We start from the raw sequence: 25190 nt of genomic DNA, 5'->3' as shown, positions 1-25190 counted from the left end.
TGCCAATAATTGGATTTGATCATATTCATTAAATGGTAACTTAAAACCTGTTCTTTTTCTGTGTCAATTAAAACTTGTTATTTGCCTATTACAGTGATCTTTACATGAAGAACATTTATTTTTCACAGAATCTGTCTTGATGTTATCATAATCTTGACAATCTGGAGTGAAGAGAAAACGAATAATGAGGTTATGTGTTATTGTAAATAACTGCTTGTAGGAAAGAACATAGAAGAAAAATTAAATACTTTATCCAGATGAAAAAGCTCTGCAAATATATATTCCCTCTGACATGAATTTAGAGTATTTGCCACTCTGAGATATGTCAGAGTCATTTATGACTAGCTTTTTGTCCTTTGCAGGACTTTTTTTTTTTTTTTTTTTTTTTTTTTTACATCATGAGCTGAAATCCTTAATATTCTAAAGTGAGGTAACTGCTCAGTATTGCTTTCAATTGACTCTGGAGAATAAGAAAGTTCATAAAAGCTCTGAAAAATCAGAACCCTTATAACAATTGATAACAAATATATTAGAAATTTAAGTAATACTTTTTGAATGTTTTTTTATATTTGTGTTTCCTGTTTGTTTCATAATTTCTCTTACATTTTATATTTAAGGTATTTTTATTGATATTAGTTTTCTATTTTTGAAAATGCTAAATGAATACATGGGGACTATTAATATTCCATTGTGCACATATTTAATCAACTTGTTTTATTGGAGAGCAATTACTAGATAACTGGTAGGCTGAGAAAGATGATTTTGTCCATGGGAATAACTGGCCCCAAATGCTTTTGGCAATTTTCCTGGAAAGCTCAGAAATTGCCTTTTTTAAGAGCTCATCAAAGAGTTCACAGATACGTTGACAGGAAAGCCATTTTAACAATTTAGAAACTGTCTCTTTTTGGTTTTAATTTTCTTTCTGTTCCATGTATGATGTAAAAAAAAAATGCCTTAAATTTCTTAGGTCATTGTGGTGCCAATATGTATGGACATTTATGTTTTTGTTTATGTGAATATTTAAAAAGCTTCCCACAGCTGTTCTGGAGCTAAGGTCAAAGAATACGCATTTCTCCAAAAGGCCTATTTAATAAAATAATACATGGTTTCTCTGAATGAATGCATTTAGATGAGGCACGTACAGGGTGTTTTCATTGCACGCCAACCTTTTCTTTATAATGACTGAGCAATAAAAAAGAAACTCTCTAAGTTGCCTAATATCTGAGATATGGATTTCTGCTTCATATTTTGTTATATTTAATATATTTTATGAGTTGTAGTAAAAGTTTTATTTTTTCTAAGAATTAGTCTACTATGCTTGTATAGAAAATTTTAAATAATATTACCATGGCTTTTCGTTGAATTATTTAAATTCCATATTTTCCCAGTGCCACTACTATATCCAGGGAGCAAGTGGGCTACCTCAAAAATTATATTTAAATCAATGCTGTTTTGCGATGATTTATGGTAATATTGGTGAACCAAACTAGTTTCCTTTTTCCTCAGAGCAACATTTATAAACATCTGTCCAAATAAATGTTTCTGTCGAAAGAGACTCAGTTGGCACCAACAACATTTATTTTGCCACTTCAAACAGAGGAGAAGGAATTATTGTAGCAAGGGGAAAAGAGTCATGGGATTCTTTTATCCTTCTCATGTTCTGATTACTGGCAAATGCATATTATAAAAATTATTATTCTTATGGCATTTGTTAGAATATTACAATTATGGGCCTGAATGTATAATTTTCTTCTTGCCCCATATGAAGGTAAGGAGATTGAAAATCAGAACGTGCTGGTAATTTTGACCAAATCATGTATAAAAACTAGAACCCCGATATTCTGACGCTCACACCAGTGCTCTCTTAAGTTGCTGCCTCTCCAGGGGTCTCTTGTACTTTTTCTTGAGCTCGAACAGTAGACATGTAAGGCTGTATGAGAATCTGAGCACCATTTGGTAAATCCTGCTTCTATTTGTAAAACAACCCAGGAGTGGCCTGAGGTAAAGAATGTTCTTTAATAAAATGCCTGATTTCTTCCTGGAGTATACTAGAGGCTGGGAAAAATGTGGTCATGCATGTTTCAGAGTGGCTCATTTTCAAGAGACAGACTTACTAGTCAACAATTAGACCTGCCCTCAACCTGATCATGCTTTTGGACGCAGTGAGTATGTGTGCCACGGTGAAATAAAAAAAGACACCATGTCTTTCTCATATCTGAGCTTTTGCACATCTGAAATGATGCTCTTGTTTTATTCCATGGCTTTCTTTGGACTAAAATGTATCCATTAACATTTGTGTGCTTTTCTTTTCCATCCATCCTTCTCCATCTCATGAAAAGCACATCTGGGTAAGTTGAATGACAATGGCTGCTGAACATGTTTATTTTCAGCACCATCCTTTTTGTCTTTTATCTTTAGTATTTCTCTTTTCAGTTTTAACACAAGCTGCACTGCCTCTGACCTAAAATGAAAACTGCAAAGTGTATTCATTTCCACACTGTAAAAGGAATCATTGGTTCAGAGAAATGTTCACACTCAAATTAATTATGTTGGCCTTGCAGGCACTTCTGTTTATTCAGTTCTATTAGACACACGTCAAAAGATATTCCAGACGTCATTTCCTTCCTTCTCAAGTCATGCTTTAGGAGTTAGTGTGGCACTCGGTGAGCCTTAAGTAATAGTTGGAGGCCACATTGTTATTTTGGACTGTGCTGCATGGCTGGGTTGGCCTGAGTGCTCCTTAGTGCTTAGTGGCTCTCCACCCACATTCTCTTCCAGAGACAAACTTCTTTGTTAATTATTAGAACTGCACTTAAATGAAGAGGATAAATGTTGGATCTTCCCCAGTAGGACTTTTACACTTAGATTCCAAAGTAATCCTTGGTTTTGGTTTATTCCTTTGGTTTTGTGTGTGCTTCCCATTATTTCCTGTACTACAGGTTAATTTTCAAAGATTTAAAAATCTAAACATCTCAGATTACAGTACAAAATTTTAAATCCTTCTCTTTGAACTAAAATGAAAACATGTTAATTATCTATTCCTAAGACAAATGGGGCTTCAAAGTAAAACAAATTATGCATAACGCTTATAAAATACTTACATTGGTTTCAACTTTTACATTGGTAACATGGTGAGCTTTTAAAAACACTTCTGTTTGGGAAAGGTATTGCTTTTAAATTGAAAACCAAATATATATATATATTATATATATATAATATATAATATATATAATATATAACATATTTATATTTGTAGTATTGCTTAGTTCATTAGTATGGTTTATATTTGTTATATTTTTCTACTCTAATTTTAAGTTCTAGTTAGTACTACTAATGATTTAGTAATGCAGAATTTACTTCAGTTAGGATAATTTATGATATTAAGGAAAGCCTAGTAAGTGTTCTTAAAAATGCAAGGCAAGCCGTGGTTAGGGTACTATTCAACTATGATAGCCAAATTTGTAAGCTCTTTTTAAATATAATGAATATTCTAGATATTAGATTTAAAACATTGTTTTCATGTTATCATGTAATATCAGTGGTCTGTCTTCTCATGGTTTTTAAGTTTCATAAGGAAAATAATCCCATTTTAAGTTTCATAAGGAAAATAATCCCATTGAGTATTGAAAATATTCAATCCCATGAATGAATAATCCCATTCATTTTCCCTTCACTTTTTGAATTAAATATTGAAAAATAATAAATGCATGTTGCATTGTCATTTATGTACTTTAAGAAACTGATGGAATTGTCTTCATTCTAAAATTGAGATTCTTGCCGTCTTGTACATGCTCCTGGAATTTAACATTTTAGGACTTTAAAATCATTTCCCCGGTAGAATTGCTAAAAGAAAGCTTAGGAGGTTAAAGTGTCAGGAGAAGATAGTACAAACTTAGTGAAGATAGGAGATTGGAGGTGGAAAGATCATTCCCTGAATTAGGGATGAGAAGGTAAGAATGTAAGCCCCAGCTTTCCCATTTGTTTTGCGTACCCTTGAGTGACTGACATGTTCTCTGTACTTACTGACACTACTATCAACTTCCTGAACCTCACAAGAGGATGAGAAAATATCTATAACCTCAAGAAGCATGAAAACTATAAACTTCAAAATCTGAGTTAAAGAGGGCGAAAATTAGATGAGGCACTAAGGTAATCTAGTCTAAATGGTATCCAAATAACCTGAAAATTACCACTGTTCCTCCAATAAGTCCCCAATTTACTATCAGGAGATGACTAGGGAGAACAGACCACAGAATCTTTCAAAAATGAAATTGTTTAATGGAAAGTAATACAAATCCCTTTAGTTTTCAGTAACAGCATGAGTAATTGTATTGCTTCATCACATTTCTGTGTGTGCATGTGTGTGTGTGTGTTTATACCTTTTTAATGGCTTTGAAACTGATTAAATTCAAAATAAAGTGAGGAAAGAAATTATGTAAATCCCAACTCAAATTCACAAATAAATTACATTTTGTTTCTGAGACTGTGCCCTCCATTTCAGAGCAGCTTGAAGAAAAAAGGTTTCAGTATGAATAAACTTTGGTTTTAATGTCGTCAAACTATTTCATTTCCAAACAACCTAGCATGTGTTCTTGGAATCCAAATAAAATAGTACTTAGAAGTGTAATGGATTTTATATGCACTTCATGTGAAAATGTGCCATTATAGGATATACAAACACACATACACTTGCACACACACACAAAATCACAGTATGCTATGCTTTTTAAAATCAAGTCAACCTTGTTAATGTTGAATTCAAAACTCTTAATTTTATGGAGCTAAATATGTATATTTAGGCAATCAATGTTCTGAAGCAGCTGATTGGGATTTGTGACATTTCTGTTTAGAAAAATTGTGTTAATTAAGATATACATTTTCAGCTTGCACATGTTAGAAAAAATGTGGGTGGCACCACATTTTGTTCATACTTGCTGACCAGAATTTCAAATAGTTTCTCAAATATGTAATGTTGATTTTCATAGCATTGATCAACAAGTCTATATTTCTGAATGATAGATGTATAGCTCATCGTCTGTTGGGAATTTGAGATCATATCCTACTTACCCTCCTGACTACTGAATTTTAATGGAACAATTAATAACGGTGTGAAATGAAGTATAAGTAAATTTACTGGCTACGTTATGTGAGAGAGATTTATTCTCTGGACTATACTGTTAAGAAGTAGATTCAAGTGTCAAATTATTTTGACTTATGTTTTATTCTTGGTTCTTATCAAGCCACATATTTATTTCTTCTGGTTATATCAATAACTAATTACTTGTCATGTGCCACAGTAAATTAATAAGCCCTTAAGGTATATTTTTCAATCAGAGAATTCCTTTATATTGCAATTATACAAAATCAATTGAACTGACACAAAGTGCAAGCAATCCAGTTTGTCCATCCCAATGAGATAATCAAGACCAATCTTGGTTCCTCTGGCAGAGATGCAGAACCTGATATTAGGGAGGAAGAAGAAAAGAAAAGGCAAAGCTCCTTATTTATCTGATAATGTTAAGAATTAAAGGGTGTGATAGTAAGCGGGTAAAGATTATACATATTACCCAGGAGGTCAAATAAATATGTGCCACTTCTGAATATAAATGAACCACAAGAGAAGAAAGAAAAGGGGGAGAATACCATTTTATTTAATACTAACAAGGAAGTTGCTTTTAATATAATCAAATTATTGCAATCAATTTATCCTCCTTTTTCAGTTACAAAAAGTTCAAGAGATTAATTAGCTAAAGGATAGAATGGGGGTTAAGAAAGTTAACTCTGTGGCCAAGGTCTTGGGGCTCAAATTCTGGCTCTACCACTGCTCACTCTATGCTCCAAGTGGTTTGTGTTCTTCAGTGTCCTCATCTGCAAATGAGTATCAATATGTATCTTATTGTTGTGAAGCTTAAAGAAATTATCCATACAAAGCTCTTAGGATAGCGTTTCACACAGAATTTGTGGCAATGCGTGTTAGCTGTTGTTATCCGGGATCTAAACCCTAATTTGTCTACATCCAGAACCTTTGCTCTTTCAAACCATGATATCATATCTCAGAAGAATAGAAAGTGGTTTAAATGAAACAAGAAGTCACATTAGAAAAATCTCTATTACAGTACGTACTATATTGAATTGTAGTAAAATCTAAAAAATTACATTTAAATATATTTTTAAATTTTAAATGAGAGGTATAATAAGTGCAATCAGTGGAGTATGCACAAGTCATAATATTTGTGTAGAAGAGAAAATTAATTCTGCCTGGGAGAGGTCTTGGAATCTTAACAGGAAGGATAAAGCATGAGCTATGCCTGAAGGACAAGTATGAATTTGCCATGATTATGATGCAAAGAAGGATGTTTCAATCAGAAGAAAAAGGGAGATAAAAGTCACAGAGGGTCAAGTAGAATGTGGTATGGGGGAATGGCAAGTGTTTCAGTACTGATTGAGCAGAAGAGTCTGGAGAGAGCTGAGGCTAGATTACTAAGGGTCTTTTTCATCATGCTAAGATATCTGACCATTATTTTTAGGACAACGGGGAGGTTTTTAAGTAGGCAAGTCTTAACAAAAAATTTGCGTTTAGGAAGTTCTCACTGGGAGTTGGAAAAAGCATGGGCGGAGGGGTACCAGAGACCGAGAGACTCTGGGAGTCCTTTGCCATGATCCGCAAATGATGAGGATTTGAACAGAAGCTTTGGTAGTAGTCAATTTGCAAAATATCTTATTTAATGTTAGAGAGTGCATGTTTTTCTCTTTCTGAGCAGCCAGTATAGGTAACTGCTAAACAAAATGCTTATTCCTTTTTAAGATGCGATGCATAGTTTGATGTTAACAAAAACAAAATACTTACAATTCATCCTATGATCAAACATCCCAGGTGGTTGTCAACATTGAGAGTTTTGTGGATTACAGTATAACAGTCATTCGAAAGATTTTCTTGGCTAGAGCAGATGATGAAAAGCATGATGCAGTGGAAGGACAAGCTCTCATCTCTAGGACTTTAGAGTTGGGGATGGGATATGAGGCACACACATGTGGTGCTAATCAACAATCTGTATGAGTGATACTGACACACTAGAAGTTTCCAGACTTTGAAGGATAAAGAGTCTTTATGGAATGGGATTATCACAAAATGAAAGCTAGGGTCGTAATTTAGGCAAACAGAAAGATTTTGATAGTTGAAGAAGGGAAAGAACTTACCAGCCCTGGAAAATGGTGCTTGCAATGAGAAATTAGAATGCACAAATTATTTGCAAAAGTAGTTTTTCAGTTCTGGTTAGAAGTGAATGAAGATGGTTAGAAAGGTAAGTCAAGACTAAACCTATTTTAGTATTCGTAATGCAGGTTGAGGGTTACACTTTAGGCATTTAAGAAGCTGTTGGCAGGTTTTCAGAGGACAATACTATGACAAAAGTAACACCTCACATTTATTAGCTGCTTCCTTTGTGTGAGGCACTGTTGTAATCACATTACCATATGTTTTCTCTCATTTAACTTGCATTGCAACCTCCTGAGGTAGGGACTAGTATTGTCAGCTTTATTTTACAGATGAGGAAACTGAGGTACAAAGAGGTAAAGTGACTTGTCTGTGGATGTACAGCTAAGAAGAGGAGGCACCAAGAATCAGGCCCAAACCATCAGACTTTAGAGGCTGCTTTCTTACCTCTTTTGCTATCATGGCAGATTTTCTTCTTATGCCAGTGTATTAAGAGGGTTAGAGGACTAGAGATAGGGGCCAATTAAAGGGGTGAAAAAAAAGGAGTATGGTGGTGACAAAAATAGAAAGTAAAGGAAGATGAAATAGAAAATATGAAGGGGGAAATTGGCAGGCATTAAATGGAAAGTGACTGAAATGGCCATCCCGAGTGACAGAGGAAAGGGTACTGTATAGTATTCAGACAGTCATATCACAAATTGGCAATCCCAAAATAGCACTGGAGGCTAAGTGGTCTGAGAATAAAGTCTATTTTCACTGACAGTGATGAACCATTCATGTTGGGAAGAATATGAGAAAAGAGACTTTACTGGCCCTATGGTCTGTGACTTTTTTGAGTAATTAATGAATTTTATTTTTCAGAGTTTAACACTTGATTGAATTTTTTTGATTTATAAGTTGGTTCCCCTACTGTGAGGGCATGAATACAGGGACCTTTCCTACTCCAGGATGAACCAAATTTGTTAGGTAGTCAGTCATCTCATTTTTATGATCTACCACGTACCAGGTTTTGTGTTCAGCAAAGAATAAGACCAACTGAATCTCTGAGTCAATAAAATGTTAAAGGTACTCTAGGTAAGAATGCTTGGTATACTAGGGGGCTTATAAAAAGATGTAGTGGATATTGCCTCAGGGGCGAGAAAAGATGGCTTCAGGGAAGTATCTTAGTATGTCTTAAAAATCAAGACAAAGTGACTGGGGAGACAAGGCATGGAGACATGAGGACATTGTTTAGTGTGATAGAAACGTAGCTTACAAATGCAAGCATACTGTACCAATTAGGTTAAAACTGCAATAGTTGAGCAGAGACATAAAACCAAAAAAAAAGTAGAAGCCAGACATTTCCATTTGGTTTGAGTCATTTAAGCAAAGTCAAACTTGCTTAAATTAGTGTGCATTAGGAGTAAGAAACTACAAGCCTGGCAACTGCCTTTGATTCATGTACATTTTTTAGACACTCTCGATTTTTATTCAGAAATCCTTGGATCTAGTTATTACTAGGGTGCCCAACCTTGTTCCTATCTCAGACCAGGCATAGCATGCACAGGCTTCCCTGTGCACAGTTATATCTGAGCATGCAAATGACTCATGCACCTGGTGGGCCTTCCTAAGGTGTCACTTTCCAGTCACAGTAACTCATTGACACCTATTTCAAGAGAGTCTAATGGCATTCTTTATTAGAGATGAGAATGTGTTTCTTGAAAATAGTCAACAATTCAAAAATTTTTCTTACTCAAAATGACATTCCTTTACAATTAGTACTTTTCTTTTTTGGGTTTTCACACAGGTGATGACAACCCTATGTCAGATAGAATTTCTAAAAGGAAGTGCTACTGGTATTCTCTAAAATCTAGTCTAAATCTTAAAACAAAAATGCATATCCTTAACTATAGTGATATATAAGTGATCCTTTGGGAAAGGATGATTAAATATTAGATCATCTGGAGGAAAAAAAGAAAGAAAAACAAAAATATTTATTCAGGTCTAGATAGAAAAACAGCACTTTCCAGACTCACACTTATACTAGGGAAAGTTGATCCTAGCCTTGCTCTGGAAGAACTGTCTTCTGACCTTTGAAAAGGTTGGATCTCAGGTACAGAATAAATACATACCTTTTCACACATAGGGTGGTTGAACAGAGAACACCAGCATATTCAAAATGCCTATTTGTGGCAAATCAGTTTTTTATTTTATATTTCCTAAACAATTCAGATCACTGTTTCTCTGTCAAAATATCTGGTGGGAAGAAGCATGCCCCCATACAATTAATGCTACCTTTAATAATCTGTTAGGAAATCTTCATGTGTTAAACTCAGTGATTTCCAATTATTATAGCATTGCCCATATTATTTTATTTTTTTAACATTGCTTCTTTCTCATAGAATACACCCAGATATATGTCTCTTATAATATGGTGAGAGTTGTTTTTTTTTAATTGAGAAGAATTAAATGTAATATTGCTCTGAGAATTTCAATGCCTTTCTTACACAGTTGATACTGCCCTCAGATAAAGGGAAAGCACATCTGGAGTCAAAGTCATGTGACATGCAGTCCTGCTGCAAAACCCAGCCATCTACCCCTAACCCGGCAGTTCCTCCCCAGTTTCAAGTGTGTCAGTTCAAAGGCTGGGGATTCAGCCCTGCCAGCTGGAGACCAAAGAATAGCATCCACTTGACTAGAATTATTTTTCTTATTATCTTAGCATACTCTTACTAAAGTTATTATGTTACAAGAGTTTGTGATTAAACAAAGCAAAAACAAAGAAAACTTTTTCAAGAACAAGATCACGCAAAGATTTCACAAACAACTGTGCAGTTAAATTTCTATTCAGATGAAGAATAGAACTATCTGAGCACATTGGATTGCCTCTTAACCAGACTCCTGTCAGGGATTCCCGGCCAGATCAGATTCTTGGCATCAACTGGAATGGGTGTTATTCTGACAAACTGGCTCAAGAGGAAGCAAAATTGAAGAATTTTTTTTTACTCTTTGAAACATAAACATTTGAATGGCGTTGTAAGCCAAAATATAAAAGGATATTTGGACTATATATATATGCATTGCCTCCATACAATTATGGGGGCATATATATATATAGAGAGAGAGACTCAATTTACTGAAAAAAAGAAGTACCTAAATGTGAACCCTGGCAAACATGTTCAACATTCACAGATATTTATTGAGCACCTTGTCAGTGCCTGACTTTGCTCTAGATTCTTCTAATTATCTCTAAACAGAATATGTGAAAACATCAGTCCTCCTTGAGCTTATACTTGAGTGGGATGTAATAGACGGAGGTGTAAATGATACTCTGTGTTAGAAGGTAAGTACTGTGGAGAAAAATAAATCAAGGAACAGGGATAAAGAATGTCTAGTGAGGGTTGAAGGAGGTAGGGAAGAAGACATTCAGAGAAGGTGACATTTGAGTAAAGATTAAAAGTAGGAGAGGGAGTGAGCCATGTGGAGATGGAGGCATATGCATTCTATACAGAGACAATAGCGAGTACAAAGGTCTTGAGGCAGAAAGAAGCCTGAGCTATTTCCAGGATCAGTGAGGAGGCCAGTGTTGCTGTGTGAGGTAGCAACTGAATCAGAGAGGGTAGAGGCCGATCCTAACTGCTGCTTTGGCTTTTATTCTGAGTGAGACAAGGAGTAAGATTGAAGGTTATGAGCAGAGAAGTTACATTATCTGACTTAAGTTTTAACAAGTTCACTCTCGCTTGTGTGGTAGAATATTTTTAGAGAACTAGTGAGAAGTCTCACAATTAAAATGTTCTAACTTTTAAAAATGTCTTTTGTACAGCTCATATAATTCACTTGTTAAATGTTATGTACTTCCTAGGTGCTGAGTGCATATTTACTTGCCTTTTTACTAAATGTGGCCAAAAAAAACCCCCAGCTGTAAATGTATATTTGTTTCTTCTCCTTTAATGCCACTCAGCTGTTACATAACTGGAAGTGTTTCTTCCCTACTGGGTATAACATTACAACTCTTAATAATAATCCTCAGCTCTGTGGATGCCTAATCTCAATTGTCTTGCACATAGTCCAGGCTCAACCTTACTGCATATCCTGCTTAGAACGCCTTCCCACACGCCCTTCAAAGCCAGCTCAGTTACCAAATGCCTTCACCAATCGTTTCCATTGCTGTTAACCCATTTTCAAAATCCTCACGCCCAGAATGTGCATCACTGAGTTTTAGCATCTATTTGTGTATTGTATTGTGTTTTTGGACAGTTTGTGTGTTTGCTTTTTCTATCTAACTAGGGACCTTGTGAAAAACTGAGCCCATGTCTTCCACATTGAGCACAGATCTAAGGTCACAACAGATGCTCAATGAGTACCTGATGGTTGGTTGTTTGACCCTTCAACCCATTTCTGTCAATACCAGTAACAGTGAGAGTAGGCTATTCAAGTCAGGTTTTCATTGAAGGAATGTCATTGGGAAGTGCAAGGGAATGGGAAGGCAGGTGAGGAAGCCCCTCTAATTTTCACTTCGTATTCAGGGGTGCTGAGATCACTTTTCCCTGTCCTCGGTGCTGAAAAAGTTACTTGCAGAATTCACCTATGCTTTCCTTGCTATTCAGATAAAACAGCAGTTGATTTATGTGTCTCTTCAGCAGCTATAACTTCAGTTTTTGTTTTGCCTCTTTGTTTCTTTGTCACACTGAACTTTTGTTGGTAGCATCCACTACAAATATGGAAAGTTCTCGCTGAAAAGCATTTTTGGTTATGTACAGTTGATCATTGAACACCATAGGCTTGAACTGCTGGGGCCTACTTATCCGCACATTTTCTTTTTTTAATTTTTTTTAACGTTTATTTATTTTTGAGACAGAGAGAGACAGAGCATGAACAGGGGAGGGGCAGAGAGAGAGGGAGACACAGAATCTGAAACGGGCTCCAGGCTCTGAGCTGTCAGCACAGAGCCCGACGCGGGGCTCGAACTCACGAATCGCGAGATCGTGACCTGAGCCGAAGTCGGCCTCTTAACCGACTGAGCCACCCAGGCGCCCCTGTTATTTTCTTAATAGTTTTTCTCTATATTTATTGTAAAAATACAGAATGAAACATGTATAACATACAAAATATGTGTTAATTGACTGTTTATGTTGCCAGTAAGGCTTCCAGTCAAGGCCATTAGTAAAGTTTGGAGGGAGTCAAGAGCTAAATGCAGGTTTTTAACTATGCAGGGAGTTGGCGCTCCTAGCTGCCATGTTGTTCAAAGGTCAACTGTATCTTAACAAATTATAAAAATCAGTTGATTGATTGATAGTAGGAAATAATCAAATGTTTCATTTTGGAGTTCATATATGATGTTATTGATAGATTCCTAACCATGAAAGACACACATTCAAAAGAGTGAATATACACTACATTTTTATCATTTGTGTGTAAGATCAAAGTATACTAAGGAACAGAATATATTTTCCAATATAGCCCTGGACAGGTATATATCAATTTGAGTTTCAGTAAAAACACATATTTGATATTTTAACAATAAATGACTCAAATTGGCTTTGTAAATGGATGTCAGTTATAAGGCTCAGTTGTAGGGACAATGATTAATAATGCATTTGTCAAGGCTTTTTACATTTTGCTACCAGAAACAACCATTTGTTTTCATTGAAATGTTTCACTTTCATTAAAAACAGGAGTGATTATAAATGAAAATGAATGTACTATTGAATTTCACACCTTACATTGCTTTCTAGTAATAGAAGTTAATTTCTCTCTGAGTTTTCTTTAAATGAGAGGCAATTTCATAGTCTAGATTAAAAAAAAAATTCCTAATGTAGCTACCTTGACCTGGAGAGCATACTAAAATGAGGCACATCTCTTAAATGGGGATAAAATAACCAATTTATCCACTGCCTCTATATTCAGACATTTTCTCTATCATTGAAATAGTAAGGGAAAGTAAGTAGGTTGAAAGAAGCCTCATTTAGATCCCATAATGTATGCTTGAAAATGCACATGTGCGCCATTTTCTTGTTAAAGAGCTAAGATATTTGCTGATAATATAATTCAGCTTCTTAGTCCATTAACATTTAATGTTTCAATTTTGTGAATAAATGTTGGGAGAAATTATTTTTAGATGTCATTGTTTTACTCATAAAATCAATGGCTGATTTCCATGTATTTCTAAGAGGAAGAAAGAATTCTGTTATTCTATATTAACTCAGAAAAAGCTTGTGAAGGATTATTGGTTTTTTAAAAATATTGGCATTTAAATTAATCACTACCATCTTTTTCCATGTTACCTGACTAATGATCTTTGCTGTGTACTTCAGGCATGAACTTCTAGAAGAAGCTCGGAGGAAGGGATTACCTTTTGCTCAGTGGGATGGGCCCACTGTCGTTGCATGGCTGGAGGTAAGAAAATTAAACCAGAAAGCTCTTAAATTAATGACTTCAATTTGATAGTTTTTCTAGAAACAGGTGAAGATGGGTTCCTGAAGTCACAGCTTTCCACTAGCCTGGAGTAGCTTATTGAGGGAATATTTGCTTTATCCAGGGGGCTGTGAGCATTGTTGTGATGCATTCTTGTGATTGTGGCCGAAGGAAGCACCCAGTAGGATAAAAGGAAGTTTCTCTAAATTTCACTGTCTTCATCTTTAGAAGAAGGGAAGGCAGGTATTGAGCCACATTTCTCATGTTGCAAGAAAACATCTGCCCTAGTCTATCAGTCTAGAGTTCTTTCTCATCAGCAGGTTACAAACAAGAACCATCTCTATATTCAACATGTTATCCGTGATATCACTGTCGCCTATTTGCGCAGAGAGCCGTTTCTTTGCCTGTAAAATAATTCCTGAACCTAATTCTCTAACGCCCAGAGGCCAGCTAGGTTTAGACACTTGGAACTAAGCAAGAGAATACTTATCCCCTTGTTCTCTTCTGGGTCTAAATTGAATGTAATTCAGCATTTTCTATGTAACACAGGGGCCAGGAAAAATAAAAACAGTCCCTGAGCACAGTGGAGGCCAGTAGAAGCAGACTGCAACAGTGAAAGAAACGCATTTGACCACAAAGGACCAGTTCATACAACTTATTAGTAGTGTTCACTTGCCTGTTCCATTCAGTCCTCTAATGTGGGCTGCCGGCAGCTACCAGGATATGCCAATGTCGGGGCAAAGAAGAAAATATGCTTTCCTTGCCTGGCACAGGCAATTCGAACCCATTGTTTTAACTGGTTGGGGATTATAAAATCACTCACTTTCATATCATATCCAGGGCTAACAAATAATCAATGATGAAACGTTAAAACCCTTTTTTAGTTTAAAAAAACAGCCTTTAATAGATAGATGTAATAATATGCTTTGCCTTTTTTTTTCTTGGACTGAGTAAAAGAGGCCTATGTCTTGCTTTATTTTATTCTCTCGTAGCAGTCAGGGAATTTTTAGCATATTAATGATCAGAGCTGCTTCTTCCAAATGTGCCTTTAAAATTACTATACTTTAAAAATCAATTATGAGTCAAAATGCTGAAGAAAACACACCTCGAAATTAATAGCAGCTCTTTGTTCAGTGTCACTCCAGTGAAATGAGCTGCAGTGACAGAGAGTTAGCTCCTATTTTGGCAAATGATGAACAAACCCTTAGATTAAAAAAAGAAAAAAAAAAGATTTACTGACATTAAGGGGCTAGGAAATGACAAGCAGTGAAGTTTTGTGCTAATTAAACCTATCCTGAGCACACAGAAATTGCTCATAATGTGCTTCCTAAAGTGACTCAAATTGTAAAATGGAATAAACAAGATGAATGAGTGGGGTGATCCAGTGAATGAGAGCTCTTAACTCTCACCTCCTTTAGCACCTCCTCATGTGCACAGCCTGCTCAGAATGATGAGCAGAAGGAAGTCTGATGCTTCACACACCATTTATCACACCAAAACCTTTTTGAAAGTCTAATTAGAGTTGATACTGATAACAATGTATTGGCAAGCATTTGGGTAATATTACTCAGTATGGGAATAAAAATATCTTTAAAAAGAGGGAGTGAAAAATCGTTAGGGTCCAGCGAAGGTATGTTTAGATGTTTACTTATTTTTGAACAAGTTGAGTTGATGAACTAAGACATTAAGTCCCATCTTCCATCAGTGGTACCTAATGGTATTTAATGGTACCTGTCAAGGTAAGGCCAATTCCTTGTGTCTCACCTGCTGGAACACAGTATGAACTATTCAGTCATGTGCCCTAGTTAGATTCCCCTCTCTCCTGTCTTTTACCTCAGTCACAGCCCAGGCCACAATGACTCAAAGTTGGCTTTTGGTTTGTTTGTTTGTCTCCCCTATAGAAACAAGTAGCCTTCTAATATGACAGAATTTTTTAAATAGAAGGATGTCTAGGTTAGTCCCCTATTACCATTAACAAATTACACCAAAACTCAGCATTTATTTTCCTCATAGCTTCTGTGGGTCAGGAGTCTGACTTAGCTTGGGGCTTTGATCAAAGTCTTTCACAAGGCTGCATCCAAGGTGTCAGCCAGGGTGGCAGGCATCTCAAGGATCAACGTGGGGAGAATCCACTTCCAAGCTGACTCCTGTTTTCACAGTCATGATTGGGTTCCTTGCCAGTGGTTGGCTAGAAACATCTGTTCCTTGCCATGTGGGCATCTTCACAGGGCTGTGCACAACATGGCAGCTGGATTCCCCAAGCTAGAGCTCTGAGAGGAGGGAAGTAGAGAGGACTAGCAGGAGTGAAGCCAGAGTCTCTTTGTAACCTAATCTGGAAAGTGGCATCCTGTCATTTTCATAATCCATTAGATATAAGTCACTGATTTCAGCCCAAACTGAAGAGCAAAGAATTACACAAAGGCAGAAATGTCAGGAGGGGCCCCCGGGTGGCTTAGTTGGTTAAGCGTCCGACTCTTGATTTTGGCTCAGGTCATGATCTCACGGTTCATGGGATCGAGTCCCGTGTGGGGCTCTGCGCTGACAGTGCAGAGCCTGCTTGGGATTCTCTCTCTACCTCTCTCTGTGCCCCTCCCCCCACTGGTGTGCTCTCATTCTCTCTCTCTCTCTCTCTCTCTCTCTCAAAATAAAAATAAACATTTTTTTAAAAATCTTAAAAAGAAAAAGCAATATCAGGAAGAGGAAATCCCAAAGATCCTCTTAGAAGCTGCCTACCAAAATGCCCTGGAAATAATAAAGCTGAATTTCTTTGTTTTACAAATGAGGAAAGTAAAACTGAGGCTTAGAGAAGTTACAGGACTCACCAGTGACACTGAAGGAATTAGAGCCCAGCCTTCCAGTCCAGAGCTCTTGGCGTTGGCTTTTGCTGGTTTATAGCTTTTCTTCTTTCTCTTACTGTCACTCTTCTTACTCATGTTCTCTCCCTTTTGCTCAGTCTATTCATGTCAACAAATAAAATAGTCCAAAAAATCAATATTTTGGACACTTAAAGACCAAGATTTAAACTGCTTACTCGCATGTGCCTTGCTTCTTACTCCTATCTAGTGATGGTGGGGAGGGAGAATGGAGAGAATATTCCATTTTTAAGTGTGTGTAATTCAAATGCTGCAACACAATCCATGTGAGTTGGCATTCACCCAGTGCTTAAGGTGTGTGCAGACACTGTGCTGTGCTCCTTGCACTACTGATTCAATTGTCTTTCAAGAGCATCTTAACAAAGTTGAAAAATTGGAATCCCTAATTTCTAATGCATTATTCATTTAGTTACTCTCTTTGCCTAAAGTTTTCCAGATGTTTATAGCTTTAGCCTCTTCCTTTAGCACATCATTTTGTTCTCCAAAACTTTGTTCGTGCAGGACATCAAATTAAGTTCACACAACTATCACATGAGAAAGGGGTCTAGCTACATGCAATACAGGCTTCAGTCTCTTTCCAGGGCAGCTGGATTTCTTTGCCCTCAGAATTCCGAAGGAGAATTATAAATTGAAACCACGCATTAAACAAACGTCGATTCAGTCTTCACCAAATGCAGCTTGTGGCTGTTCTTGCCCTTAAACCCACGGCGGGTGGGGGGGTGGGGGGCGGGCAGGGCTGGATTTGGTGATGTGCACCTATTATGTTTAGCCTAATAATATAAATTAGTTGTTAAATTGGACACCCTGGAGACTCGATTTCAAATCTTCCTTTCCATCACTGCCTAGCTGATATTTTTAAATAAATTGCTTAATGTCTCTGTGGCTCTGTGTCATCTGGGGGAAATAATAATAGCATCTATCTTTTGGGGTGTGGGCAACGAAACAGTTCACACATGTAAGGTACTTAGGAAAATGCCTGGCACATAAGACACTAAACTGTGTAACTATTGGAATAACCTGTGTATGTATTTGTTCCCTATCCAACAGCTCTGGTTGGGAATGCCCGCTTGGTATGTAGCAGCCTGCCGAGCCAACGTGAAAAGTGGTGCCATCATGTCTGCTTTATCAGACACTGAGATCCAGAGAGAAATTGGAATCAGCAATCCCCTGCATCGCTTAAAGCTGCGATTAGCAATCCAGGAGATGGTTTCCCTAACGAGTCCTTCAGCTCCTCCGACATCCCGAACTGTGAGTCAAGCTGAGCTCCTTCCCTCTCCCAGTGCTGGGCAAGTAGCAGCCTCTCTAAGTCCACAGAGCGAGACTGTGGCAGCACACATTTCAATGTCAGCATGAATTATTCTGAAGAGATTTCACTTGCTCTTCATTAACCTTGCTGCTACTTTTAATAGGTTTTCAAGTGAGGAGCTGTGATTCCTATCAGACTTGAAGGCTGAAACCAAGATAGGCTTTTGAGCTAGTCTCTAACGGAAGTCTAGGTTTTTCTCCCAGGCAAGAAGACCCCAATTTTACTCTTTTTTAGGATGTTCCCCTTTTTAAAAAAAAATGCAACATCCAGTATCTCAGGAGATGAGTTGTTGGCGTTAGTGCTTTTGGAAGATACAGTGCTTAGCTTAAGCAGTTTCCATAATTATGAAAGTATGCACATATTTGATATTTTATAGATACCAAGTGGAATACCTTCCTTCAAATTCTATTTGTTTCTCATTTATAAATCCCTATTCTTCTGTAATTTTGTTCCTATCCTAATGTTAGGAAAGAACAAAATGTCTAAAAAATGCATGCCAAATGACAAATTCATATAGAAAGAACAACTCCAAATAATATTCATTCTTTCTTTAGTCCATTTCTGAATTATATCTTTTGCTGATAAAGGATATAATTTCTGATGTTAACTGAATTTCTCTGATCTCAAAGAGATTGGGAAATTTATTATTCTTAATGCAGAATAATAAAATATGGAAGAATGAGGGAAATTTGAGTAGCAAGTAAGAGAAAAGTGGTATTACTTTATTGCAATTTTCAGGAACAAAACTAACTTGAGTTTACTTTTTCTATGTGGTCTTAAACAGCTTTAAAGAACTAGCTTCATGTTTATTGTATCTATCTTTACATTCCTTCCCAGTATTCCAGATTCTAATGCCAGAAATACCAGGTCAACTTTAAAAAGGTTTTATCTTTCTTGTATAATTCCATTTTAACTTCTTTCTAAATAAGATGTAGAAAAAAGTCTATAATTTAACAAACTCTTATGTATAACATTATTTTTAAATGTAAATAATGTTGTATACTATAGCTAAAATACTACTCAAGCTAAAAAATAATACAGAATATGTTTAAAATAAAAGCTGAGTAGGCCATTAAAATAGGTATTGTAAGCTGAATTCAGATCTGATAGAGTTTCCTGCATAATTTCCAACAGACAGAGAAGCATCACAACTGGCTTATATCAGCACTCTTTTCCTAAGAGCAAATGCATGCATAATTGCTAAAAATGCAAAATTAAGAACATTTGAAGTCACAATTTCAAGATGAAAAGTAGCATATGCTTTATATTTTTATTTAGCATCCTAATCCATTTATTTCTTACTGGAAAATAGAATAATTGAGCACTGTTTTTCTAAAAATGTCTAAGTGAACTTAAGAAATTTAAATCACAAACTATTAAAAGTAAAAGCATATTCAGTTGTTTAAAGGACAGTCAAATGTGAAGAGGATTTATGAGACTTCACGATCTAGCCTCAACTTCACCTCCTCAGGTCAGGACCCCAGCGACACAGAACTAATTTCACTTTGCTAAACTTTTATGCTCTTGGGTAATTACGAGCTTTTGTAGTTGCTCTGTGCTGGGACTGAAACATTTTCCCCACTCCAGGATCACTGTCCTTCCCCAACTCATCCTTCATTGAATGAATCTTGAATGTTTTTCCTTGAGAAATCTTTCACCAGACGCCAAAATCTGGTTTGCTTCCCTTCCCGAATTACTACTCTGTGTGATTACAAAAGCCATTTTATAATTTTCTCTTCTTAATTTACCCTGTGCTAAGCCAACCAAAGATATTATCAGTTTTCCATAGTCCCCAAGCCTTAATTCAGTGCCTGGAAAATTGTAGAGAGTGGTCAGTAAAATTCATCTTAAAAGTGGTGATTGTATAAGTTAAGTCGCTCTACCAACCATTACAGAGGATATAAAATATCCTGACTTCAGAAAGGATCACTATGGTAGAGAAGGTGAGCCTTGCTCACCACTAGATTAAGTAGGAGATGATATAGTTTAATTCCTCAGTGTTAGGTAGAAGCAAAGAGTTGTGGAATTCCAAAGAAGGGGAAACCATTTCTGGCCTAATAAGGCTTCAAAGAGGATTTAACATTTCAAAGACAGGTAATATATTATTAATTATTAAAAATTATTTTTTTCAATATTCACTTTTGGACAGATTAACTTTCAGTCTATGTTCTTCATCTGTTTATATGAAATATGAATTATTTCATATCGTATTTTATATTTTTATTTTTAAAACTTCATAATATAGCATGAGCATTTTCCTCACTTTATTAAATATGCAATTGTAATATCATGTTTAATTGCTGAATAACTGCTTCATGGAAATACCATAACGTATTTAACCAAATCCCTAATGTTGGACATCTTGCCTATTTGACAATTTTCATTGTTATTCACAATACCGTAGTGGATACACATGAAGTTATATTGTTGCATAAACTGATTACTTCCATAGCAATATTTGTATATAGGGTTTTTATATTCTTATTACTTTTCAATCTTAATTGTTAAATTATATTGGGTAGCCTTTTCTTCATCCTTTCATCAGCATTATCATGCTGCTTAAATTTATATTTTTAAAAATGCTACTACTGGGGCGCCTGGGTGGCGCAGTCGGTTAAGCGTCCGACTTCAGCCAGGTCACGATCTCGCGGTCCGTGAGTTCGAGCCCCGCGTCGGGCTCTGGGCTGATGGCTCAGAGCCTGGAGCCTATTTCCGATTCTGTGTCTCCCTCTCTCTCTGCCCCTCCCCCGTTCATGCTCTGTCTCTCTCTGTCCCAAAAATAAATAAACGTTGAAAAAAAAAATTTAAAAAAAAATGCTACTACTGTTAAAATTTTTTCATATGCTTATTGATTTGGTATTTAAATGAATTACCTTTAGTAATCTCTTCAATTTTTCTAAAGAATTCTAGGACTATACCTCTTTTTATTAATGTGTAAAAATTCTTTATTCAGAGAGGATATATATGCCCTTTACCAAATATTAATACAAATTACATAAAAGATAAGTTGTATCTATTTGTCTTAAAAATGATCTACTGAGTAGGTTTTCTTCCTTTTACTCCACCTACATGGAAGTATTTATTCATTTTCTAATATATTTTAAATACTATTTGCTTTGCAAAAAAGGTGATTATAAATTGTTATTAATGAATACGCCATATAAAGTGAAGACTAAAGTCATCACATAAAATTATATATTAGGATTCACATTTTAAAAACATAAAAAAGCAGGTTGTCTTTTTTTTTTTTTTTTTTTTTTTAAAGGAAATGGTATTATGTCTCCCAGAACACTGTGACTAGTTCAGGTCATACAGGTGTTTCTGTGTGTTTAGGTTTGGGTTTGAGTTCCTCAGTCAGGTGTATCTTGCTTATTTCCTCAAATTCTTAAGAGAAAAAGACAAATTACTTCACTTGGGTTTTTTTTTTTAATTTTCTACCCAAAAAGAAATTCTAATTCTGCCTCCTTTCTTGTCTACATGAAATGGGCTGAACCACCAAAAGGAAAATCTAATGTTCACATTTATTATTTTCTTGGGCCAACCCTAATCTTCCAGCTTTCTGTTTCTTCTTCTGAGCTGCTGTTACAATGGAAGGTCTCTTACCTCATAGAATAGGGATGGAGATATCAGTCCAATGAAATATTTGGTTATAGGGGGATGTCATAAAGAATAAGTACATGCTTTAAATACTTTATCTTTGATAAAATATGTAAATATTCAGGCACTTGCAAATTTAGATGAAACACTTAGGACTTTTCTTTGAGTACAATTCCAGTGCCTGGAGTTCGACATTATCTTTCTTTTATAACTTCATCTATAAAACATCTTGAATTTTTCTAGTTTGAGTGTCTTTTTAATGTGATAACTTTAAGATACTTAAAAAGCTCTGTTGGAGTGCAAGATTCTCCTGAACATTTATAGTTTTTTCCCCCAGACTGATTAAGTTGTATCTCGTTGATAGCAATGTGTTAAGGTTTGCCTATACTGGTCTTTCCAAATAATTCAACTTAGTGTTCATACATGAGCCAAATTCATTTTTGTTTTATGTAGTATATATTTCAATTGCCTAATTAAAAAATAGTGCAGTAGAAATAAATAGGTTTGGGAACATAGAATTCAGCAAATTTGAGCAGGAATGTAAGGCATAAAATAGGAATCAGTCGGTATAATGTACAGGAGAAACAGCATTTATTAAATGAAAGACTTACTTGAGTGGAGATTGCTTAACAAAATTGCTAATGAAACTGTAGTATTTTTCTAAAGAAATTGTGGTAATATCCGACATCATTGGATGTCTAAGTGTCACATGCTGTTTACATGTAATAACTCATATAAGCCCAACCCTATGAGATAAGTACTTTTATCACATCTGTTTTATAGATGGGAAGAACTGATATACAGAGAGGTTAATTGAATTGTCTAAGGTCAAGCTGCTGTGTGGTTTACCCAAGTTTATGCTGCTAATAATAAGTACACACTCCTTCCTGCACTCTGTTTTCTTCTCTTTTACAGCATTCTTCCAGCCTGCTTTGTTTCCTCCTTTATTAGTAACCTCATAATAAAGTGAGGGATCAGTGTGCAAATACTAGTCTTATTATAATGAGAAGTATTTATCTTCTCATACTGAGAAACATAAATTCAGATAAGGGAGACATGTGAATCTAGGCCATTTTGGTTGTAAAAAGTAAATTTCAAGCTTATTTACTTTGTAACTCAATTATAAAGTAGAAAAATACTGCAAAATGACCTAGGAAGTAACAGAAGTTACTACCAGGCAGGTAAGGTTTAGGATCATTCTGAGGTCTGACTGCTTTACTTATTTTATATTTCTGGTGGCAAGAGAATTAATTATTTTCCCACAATTAATTTTCATGATTTATCCTTTAAACTCATTTTAATGTTTATTTTCATGTCGTAAATCTCTCCTGAATGATTTAATTAGGTAAGTGCTTTAATACTGAACATCCTTTAGGAATGTTCCTCCCAGTTCTCATTTGATAATACTATATCCATATTCTCTAGTTGGACAAAGGTGAGGCAATCGAGGCATGTCAAACACAAAACTGAGGGAGGCACGCACTGTCGGGTATGACCTTGCATTTGCACTGCCAGGAAAGTGAGAGCATCCTTGAATGGAGTTCCCTTGGCATCCCATCCACCTTATCCTAGTCTCAGGCCTGTATCAGAATTTGCAATATCATAGCTTAAACTTTTCAATATTTTTTTTTCCAGGATGAAGTATATTTTTAGCCCACTTACCAGATGTTGAATCTAAAATTTAGAGAGGTTAGGGAAAGTCCTAGGGTAGTTATTAAAAAGTGGCATAGTAGACCTCAAGCCTCTTGATTATAATTTAGTAAATTTTCAGATAGTTGAAATTTTAGAAATCACCTTTTAGATGCAGACTATGAACCACACACACACACACACACACACACACACACACACACAAATGACTACAGATTTGCATTCTCCAGCTAAGATATTAGGGGCTACAGCATGGACTGCCAATGAGTAATTCTCAACGGTTCTCAGAGAGCCACACCCAAATTACGTGATCCGTGTCCTTTCTGCTTTTCCAAGCTATTTTTTCACACTCTTTATCTTTGGCCCCCAACACAGTATCCTCTGTCCTTTGGCTGCTCAAAGTTTCCCACTCCAGCTCTTATCTAAGATGCACTCTTCACTGAAACGCTTCTGCTCAGAAGCAACACTTTATGACTCACCCAGGTGAAAGCTTCATACCTTTAACTGGTGCTGAAGAGAAAGGAATCTGAATATTTGGCCCTCTGTGCATGGGCTTGCTTGTAAAATCGACTTGTTGAAACCTACACTAATGTCTAAATGTTTGGGTTGTGCAGAAGCTATTTTGTGAGTTCCTTCACCAGATTCTGGAGCAGGCAGTGCGCCTCACAAGTAAAACTTGAAGATCAAAGGAGAACGACTAACATACAACTTAGGAAAGGTTGCCAACCATACTTTAGAAGATTGCCCTGCATATATACTTACTTTGCATGTAAAGCTAAAGATAAAACCAATGGCTTCCAGCATCTTGCCTATTCCACAATATGATGATAAACTGGTAAATATACACTTTAAGATAAACCGTGAAAGAGATTATACAGGTATGAATTCCAGTATGAGATAATACTGGTCAAGTTTCTTGTAGAAGGAGGAAGCTCTTAATTATTTGGATTCACAGTTAAGATAGAAGCTACAGAAGTCATTGTAAAAGGAGACTGGCTTAAATGAATTTCCTCTCAGGTACTTACCACCTGAGAGGAAATTCATTTAAAACAGCACAGCCACTCAGGCAAATACTGTGGTCACTGGGTATAAAGGGCATGTGACACATGAGTATGACACATGAGTTTTTTAGTACAGTACACTCCTCACACACAAAGTTAATAAAAGCTATTTATTCCAAGTGATTTAATGATTCATACACTCATGTGCCTCTTTGTTTATAATGAGCACCATTCCCAAAAGCTGGGAGTAGAGGGGAGGGGCTCTTAGTAACATGGATGACCTCTGTATTCTAAATACAGTTTATAGGTGTGCATAGTTTTATCTTATAGGGGAAAAATTCAGATATGCTCTAAATTCCAAAACGGTAGGAAAGTGAGAATTTTCTTTACCATACAAATTTTGCACATATGATGACTCTCCTCTGGGATTTAAGCTCTACACCCAATGTGGGGCACTACTTAACTCCCCTTTGTTACTCAACTATATATATAAATGCTCATTCTATATTACTCATTACTCATATATATAATTCTCTAATGAAATTTCTCTTTTATTGATTTATACTCATCAGTTTAGTTTATATGTAATTATTTTTCAAATTATACTGAATTACATAATTTGTAAGAGAAGGAAAATTAACATGTATACTATATGTGTTGGTAGAAGAGACCAGAGTGATTTATGGTGAAGGCTTATGTTGGTGCATCAACTTAGCTACTTCAGATTCTAGACCCCTTCCAAAACAAGTAGTAAGCAATGCATAGAATATTAATTCCATTGTAACTATAGGATGGACATATTTGCAGAAGCTTGCTATGTTCATAAGGATTTCCCAGTGAAATAGTGGAATTTAATAGGAAGTGGTTCCCAGGGGCCATTATCATCAACAAAATGTCTGATTTGTATGTTACTGACTGGACTTTAGTTTAGAAATTGTACATCATTCAGTGTCTAGAACAAGTATCATGGGTTATCTTATTTAGAAAGCAAATGAGACTTTATAAAAGAACAGTGCCTGCTGGAGGGAATTTTACATATATATATATCATGTTCTTCTCTGTAATCATATAGCACGCTGCTGAGAAATTAGGAAGCCTAGCTTTTTTAATTTCTAACAATATTTAGCAAGGTTGAAAAAATACCCTTTATTAAATTA

General features: G+C 35.9%; 1 protein-coding gene across 5 annotated transcripts in view; it reads left to right on the top strand.

Annotated features, from left to right (window-relative positions):
- Positions 1–25190, top strand: part of PPFIA2 (PTPRF interacting protein alpha 2) — a 473921-nt gene that overhangs the window by 427030 nt on the left and 21701 nt on the right. For all 5 annotated transcript variants that reach the window (XM_047065813.1, XM_047065810.1, XM_047065809.1 and 2 more), the window contains 2 exons: positions 13507–13588; positions 17527–17727. In XM_047065813.1, the coding sequence (XP_046921769.1) occupies positions 13507–13588; positions 17527–17727 (283 nt within the window). The remainder of the gene's footprint in view (positions 1–13506; positions 13589–17526; positions 17728–25190) is intronic.

This window comes from Lynx rufus, unplaced genomic scaffold, assembly GCF_022079265.1.
Source record: "Lynx rufus isolate CCGP_SWC_20201006 ecotype Redwood Valley unplaced genomic scaffold, mLynRuf1.p SCAF_7, whole genome shotgun sequence".
NCBI classification, from domain to species: Eukaryota; Metazoa; Chordata; class Mammalia; order Carnivora; family Felidae; genus Lynx; species Lynx rufus.
The sequence above is the reverse complement of the archived record's forward strand: the minus strand, read 5'-3'. Positions and strand labels throughout refer to the sequence as shown.